Source organism: Camellia sinensis, chromosome 7 (assembly GCF_055761805.1).
Source record: "Camellia sinensis isolate YWXY chromosome 7, ASM5576180v1, whole genome shotgun sequence".
NCBI classification, from domain to species: Eukaryota; Viridiplantae; Streptophyta; class Magnoliopsida; order Ericales; family Theaceae; genus Camellia; species Camellia sinensis.
In genome coordinates, this window is record NC_138967.1 from 22,930,957 (window position 1) to 22,938,580 (window position 7,624).

The 7,624-nt window shown below is 32.6% G+C and overlaps 1 protein-coding gene across 1 annotated transcript; it reads right to left on the reverse strand.

The window, feature by feature from the left end:
* Nucleotides 1–2,112: 2,112 nt before the first annotated feature.
* LOC114298705 (sporulation-specific protein) lies at nucleotides 2,113–4,652 on the reverse strand. Its single transcript, XM_082877565.1, has 2 exons — nucleotides 4,385–4,652; nucleotides 2,113–2,478 (listed from the first exon to the last, which is right to left on the reverse strand). The coding sequence occupies exons 1-2, from the start codon at nucleotides 4,511–4,513 to the stop codon at nucleotides 2,377–2,379; spliced, it is 231 nt and encodes a 76-aa protein (XP_082733691.1). The 5' UTR covers nucleotides 4,514–4,652; the 3' UTR covers nucleotides 2,113–2,376.
* Between the last annotated feature and the right edge of the window lie 2,972 nt (nucleotides 4,653–7,624).

Sequence of the window (7,624 nt, forward strand, 5' to 3'; positions counted from 1 at the left end):
AGGGCAACTGGGCACCCATTACAACACACATACACCAATTAGCAGTAACATGTCATAATAAAATAAACAACTAGTAGTCTTGCCAAGCCTCACATCACCACCATGGTCTCGCCAAGCCACATGTCTGCCTGCTTTATCGTTTGCTAGCCGGAAGGAACGCATTACCTCTATATAGCACATCTCCCTGTTTTACCGGGTGATAACCGGAAGGAACACATTACCTTTATATGGCACATTAGATTGCTGTACCGGTTGCTAGCCGGAAGGATTACATTACCTCTATATAGCATAATCACATTCCCATAACATATGCATTTCAAATTGCTTCCATTCATTTTCATCTAATTACATAATTACACAATCTCATAATATTTCCACATCATTGTAAATTACGCAAATAAATCACAAGACATAACGCGTACTATTCATTATATAACAACCACGACCATCCTTCACCGATGGCCAAGGACAAAACTTCTAAAGCAATAAATAACATAAAAATCTTTTAATATTTCCATATACTTTCCAACACTTAGTCAATAATATCAAAATCCTCTTTTGACTATAGTTATAAAATATAACATGAGTGTTTACTTTTTAACTATCAACATTAACCTCATCAAGTTAAACCAAGGAAAAATAAATAAATAAATAAATATTTTGATAATTGGTTCTCGTTTTAATCTAATACATCCATTTGCTCCAAATAAGCTAAAATCACATTCTTTTCTTTTATTTTCTTATAAAAAAACCGCCAAAACAATTCAAATATCTTATATATGAATTTGAGTTATGAAATTATTATAATAACATAACTCAACTAGTAAAACTAGAGACTAAATACCAAATCACATCAACTTAACTAATAATCTTAGTTTAATTTTGTTTCATACCAAACAACTTAATCTCACTTGTTTTCTCCAATTCTCATACTTGGTCAACTTTATCATGTTTGATCCCATAATATTAGAAATTAGGAATAAACCCCATGATACACTTTTAATTATGAAGGGTATAAAATACTAATCAACCTATTTTAATCCACTAAATTATTCACAATTTTCCAAATAAATAATATCAGACCTAAAGTATTAAGATTCACAATTAATTTTTAATTTAAAAAATAAATTATCGTGCTACGCACGAGTCACCAACTAGTCAGAGATATATTTTTACTTTTCACTTTTTTATTATCAATTTTTTACCTTAAAAAAATTACAGCAAATAAATCCAAATTATCTTATATTTTTTTTTACCACATAAATTTATTGTATCAAACGCTAAAATATATAAGAAAAAAAATTTAAAATTCTGTCGAAACAAATAAAATATATGATAAAATAAAAGTAGGGCCATAATTATGTAAGCAAAAGCCTCATTTAGGATATTTTAAGGGCTTAATTGATAGATTTCAAAGGGTTAAATAACATTAAACTTTCCTTGTGATTTAGACAAAATATATTAAGTCGCACAAATTTGATATAATTACATTAAATTCTCTTAAAAGTTTAATTCATATAACATGTCCCTTTTCATTAGTAGTCATATAGATGAAAAAAAAAAAAAAAAAAAATTTATCATTACTTTTATATTAAAATGTATATTTTTTCGTTATTTATTATTTTACGTAAACATCATCCACATTAGTTTTGATCACTTTAACTTTATTAAATAAGAGATTAGTGTAATTACATCAACCTTGTGAGGCATATTGTATTATTTCTTTACCTAAAGGGTAGGCATTATCATTTACCCTCTTCAACATGCAAAGGGAAAAGATTGGGAAAAAAGAGAAGAACATAAAAAAAGAAATAAAAACCAATTGAGGAAAAATGATTAAAAAAAAAGAAAAAAATAATAATAATAAAGAAAGAAAAGTAGCAAAATAGAAACAGAAATTCCCAGTATGTTTTGTCAGATTGGCAAAAAAGCAACATATTCAACAATCAGAAAAACTGCATAATGGGCAAATCTGGTTCTCAATACAGCTCAGGCTATCACAAAGCAAGAAACCTTTTCTTTTCAGATACAACCAAACAAAAGAAAAAAAGAAAAGAAGTAAATAAATAAATATATAAAACACACACACAAAACAAAAGGCCATTACAGATATCACAGTCTCAAGATAGAAAATCACATTTCAGTAAAGAAATAAAAAAGAATTTACAATCACATTTATTTTGATCTCTCAAACAACCAAGTTAAGAGCTCCCAATAAACACAACATACTGATACCAGACACATTATTCATTTGGTTGTATTAACCTTAACGTTATCATGTTACATTGATACTTGTTTTTTTTTTTTTTTTTTTTTTTTTTTTTTTTTTTTTTTTTTCTAGTACTACAAAAGCTTACATGCAACCTGAGTGACACATCAACGTATGTTGTTCTTGCGAGCTATTTCTCGAGCCATCTCCCTTAGTTCCTCTGGTGATTGAGGTCTTGGCCCCTCCGGGGGATAGACAATGTAAGAACGCTTCACAAAGGAAAAAAGCAAAGATGTTTTAGAAAAGTATCAAACCAAGGATCAAGCACTGTCCTTTTCATTTCTAAATCAATATCGTCATGCCTTGAAAAATTATATTTGAAATGGAGGTAAACTCTGAGGGTTGTAAAAATGCTACAACTCTAAGACTGTGTTTGGTTCATGAATTTGACGGGATTTAGAAAGGAAAAGGGAAAAGGTAGGTGCATAATTACATTTCACACACATTTTCCCTTTTCCTTTCCAAAACCCTACCCAAATCCATGAACCAAACACAACTAAAAGACTTAAGATGCTTTCTCTTACGTAGTGTTTAGTTCACAAGAATGAGACTAGAATAGAAAGGTCATTACATCAAAATGCTCATTCACATGTTTGTTTAGTAAAAAAGAAAGAAATTTACATTGCAAATGGATGTATCATTCATCAATTTAGGAGAATGGTCATTCCATTTGTAGACCAAGGAAAAACCATTTAATTCCTACCCAAAATCCAATGAACCAAATACTATCTTAGAGTTAAAAGTTGCATGATATGCTGTCAACGTGCCACAGTGCCAGTCAAGTGACATGTTGTACTCAACAATGAACTTAACCACTTCAAAAAATCTACTCCCAAATAACATTTCCATGATTCGACAATGGAATGTTTTCTGGTGGTAGATTTTGTGTATTTATTCATAATGAGATGCTTACTTTGTCCTCAAACTGACACTTAAAACAAGGGGTAACTTTTTCTTATTCTCCAATCTTTATTTTCTTCTTTCAGTATTTGTAAATATTTTTAGTAACATTTTAGAAGAAAGTATTTGATTCCACTTGGCAGGTTTGTAGCTTTTTTTTTTTATTTATAATTTTTTCAACTTTAGAACTCAAATTAAGCTCAAAAAACTATTCTTTACATTTGGGTATAGATTCTTTTTCCAAGCTAAAATCAACTTAACTAGAAATTGATCCATTGCAGTAACATTTTAGAAGAATAGGATATGTTTGATCTACAAATTGATATTCAACAAAACTCCTTCAAAACTACATGGACTTTCAATGCAGAAACAAATAGTCATCCTGTCTCAAATCCATACCATCAGCAAAACAGGGTAGTGTTTGGTTCGGTAGAATGATTTCGGGTAGAAATGGAATGAACATTTGTTGGCTTCCCAACTGAACATATGTTTAGGAACAGATTAAATTAGCCGAAAAGCCCCAAAGTCAATCTATTCCCTCTACTTTTATGCACTTTTTATAAAAAAGCCAAAAAATCACTAAAAAAAGTCAATTCTCAAACCATTCTCCTAAATTGGTGAATAGTAATTCCATTGTAATTTCCTTTCCTTTTTACCTAACCAAACATCAGAATGACTATTTCATTCCAGCCTCATTCCTGTGAACCAAACACTGATCAATCAAAATTGAACAAAAGTAGTTTATGATGATGATAAAATTACAAAATAACTAGAAAGTGATTATAGAGACAACATAGACAACATACTAATAATCCCCATTCAAAATAACAATTTCCTGAAGAATCATAAGATCAATGCTCATACATAGTATTTCAAAATGGGATGTTAGTTAGTCCAATAGCAACAGGACTAGCAGAGAAAGTAGCAGCCAATTGAATCATACTAAAAAGGAGGATCATGAATTTGGAAAGGCAAAAAGGAAATGGATGAATTCATTTCACCCACTTTTTCCTTTTCCCTTTTCAAATTCTTACTCAACCAATTCTATGATCCAAACACAACCTAAATAATGATCAAAACATCTTACAAACTGTATACAATACAACACCATATATAAATAATTTGTAAGCACAAACAGAGTAGATAACCAAAAGTGCTGAATTCTCAACAAACAAACAAAAATGTAATTTCACAGAGAGAGAGAGAGAGAGTTACATTGCCCATGAATTTCTGGATGTTGTTAGTGTTGTTGGCGAAGAAATACATGAGACCAATCGGAACTGTGACGTAAATGGCAAACTTCGCAACCTCCAAAATACCCTTTGAAGCACCTATTGAAGACATTTTTGCCAAAATGAGTGTTCCACTGAACAAAACCCTAGCTAGGAGACACAAAAAAGAAAGGAGAGACAGAACTTGAAGTCTGACAGTGGGGTGGGCCTTTTGAAGAAGCTCCAACTCATGAACTTGGGTTTTAATTGGGCCTGGCTCACAATTTAGATAGAGATTTGGAAGGGAAAGAAAAAAATAAGTGTGAAACTAAGGTTAAGTTTGGTATTTTTAAAAAAAGTCAAAAAGTTACTATCCTATTTAAGTCACATTATCTTATTTAAGTCGCATCACATCTCTATTACATCACTTCAAATTCAACCCATATTTTATAAAAAGTCAAAAAGTACACTTATTTAGAACATCACAAACAATCCCAAGTGAAATAGAGGTATATTTGATTCATATTTCACCTATCTTTTTCATTTTCTTTTTCAAATCACTTCTCAAATCTCTAAACCAAACATAACATAAAAATCGAGTAAATCACAATGGTAAGTGGTTAATATATATATATATATATACACGATATTGAAATCGCTAGATTTCTTATTTATTATTTGAAGCATAAAACAACACAGTCTGCGCATACAAAATCAAGCATAAAAAATATTTTTTGTTATATACACTAGGTGGCAAGGGTGACTATGATCTCACTCAGATTGTGTCATTCTGTAGTTGATTTTGTGTTCATAAACTAGTTGATTTTTTTGTAAGTAAAAAAAAAATAATAGTAACAATAATTGATTAATTGATTTTTTAATATTGAGAGAGGAAGGTGTGTAATCAAAGAGAGAATTACATTACGTCCAAAAGTTACGAAGAAATCATAGTCAAAATGTTGAAATTGTGGAACTAATTATAATTTAGTCATTATTTGAAGAAGATCAGTGTTAGAATGGTTGAAAGAAATATAAGAATTGTGTATCTGTATTATTGAATTGAACAAATGAATACAATAGGCGAAGCCTGTATATATATGTTGAAAAGAAATCTAGATAAGTATAGAAGAAGATATAAATACAAGGAGATAGAGATAAAGATAGAGATACAAGATAGGGATAGAGATACAAACAGATAAGTATGCATATAAACTTCCTCAATGAGATCGCTATTGAGAAAGGCGTTCTTGACATCCATCCGACAAAGACTCCAACAACGAGTAGCAACAACGATAAGTAGGCTGTGAACTGAAGTAAGACGAGCAACAAAAGCAAATGTTTCTTCGTAATCAATCCCATATTCTTGAGTAAACCCCCGAGCAACAAGATGAGCTTTGTAACGCTCAATAGAACCATCAGAGTGAGTTTTGATCTTGTAAACCCATTTACAACTAACAACACTCTTGCCACATGGAAGGTTAACTACATCCCAGGTATGAGTTTTATCTAAAACCTGCAGTTCATCACTCATAGCTTGCTACCAAAGAGGATTAGACCAAGTATCTTGATAGGAAGTAGGTTTATGAGAAGAAAAAGTAGTGGAACCAACAATGAAATCACGAAGAAGTACAGAAGGTTGTGTTACCCGAGTAGAATGATAAAGAGGTACCTTTGGTGCAGAAGATGATGTAGTGGAATCAAGGGATGTATGAGGCTTGCTGGGTGAGGGAATGATAGTAGGACTAAGAGGTGAAACAGAAGCAGTACAGAAGCTGGCTCAGGATTAGGGAGTGGAGCAGCAGGACTAGGAGGGAAAGAAGAATCCTCAAGATGGCCCGAAGTCATAGTGTCTGTATCAAGCTTATCAAACAGAAGAGAGGGATCTGTAAAGAATAGTGTAGTGAGAGGAGTGGACAAATGAAACTTAGATGTAGAGGAGAACATTTTGTGTTCCCAAAATACTATATGACGAGAGATATGAAGATGACGAGAAAAAGGATCCCAACAACGATAACCTTTATGTTCAATCCTATAACCCAAGAAGCAACACAAACGGGCACGAGGTTCTAATTTGGTACGCTTATGTGGTTAAAAAAGAACAAAACAAGCACATCCAAACACAAGAAGACCAATATAGGCAGGAGGTGTGCCATATAGACGCTCATATGGGGTTTGAATGTTGATGGTAGGGGTAAGAACACGATTGATAATATAGACTACTGTGAGAACAGTCTCTTCCCAAAACGTTCAGGACAAGAAGAAGAGATTAGAAGAGCACAAACAATGTCAAGGATATGGTGATGTTTGCGTTCAGCACGACCATTTTGTTGGGAGGTACCAGGACAAGAATAATGAGAAAGCGTACTATTTTGACGAAGGAATTTCAAAAAATGAGTTTCTTTGTATTCTTGAGCATTATCAACACGAAAATTTTTGATGGTGGAGGAAAATTGAGTTTTGACCATGTAAGGAAAATCATAGTATATTTGGTGTAACTCAGAGCGAGATATCATAAGAAATAACTAGGAAAAATGGGTGAAATCATCGACAAATATAACAAAGTATTTAGATCCCCCCATAGTGGTATTAGGTGAAAGCCCCCAAACATCAGAGTGTATGAGATCAAAAGGAGTATGGGACATAGAGATATTAGTAGTAAATGGCAAGGCGTGCTGTTTTACAAGTTGACAAAATAGACAGTCTACTTTATCATTTGGAACATCACCTAACTGACCACTTGAAACTAGAGAGCATAAACGACCAAAGGACACATGACGTAACCGAGAATACCATAAAGCAAAAGGGGAACTAATAGTAGCAGAAGCAGCAGACTCAACATTGGAAGGACTAGAAGAGGGAATCCGAAGGTGGATAAGCTCGTATCGATGTCCATGTCTACGACCTATCCTAAGGGTTTGTCCCGTCTTCAGATCCTACACAACACAACCAGTTGGAGAAAATAGAACAGTAAGGCTATCACAAAGTTGACCAATAGAGATAAGATTAAGTGTAGGATTAGGGATTAGAGGTAAAAATATGACCTACATGGCTAACATGCATTTGAGAACCATCTGTAGTATGAATGCTAGGTAAATTAGAAGGACATGTAGTAGAAGAAAACAGTGCAGGGTCAGAGGTCATATGGTTACAACAAGCCAAATCAAAATACCATGAAGAGGTACCTGGGGTGACTAAGATAGTAGTAGAAGGTGTACCAAAAGTGGAAAGAACCTTTTGCGTAATT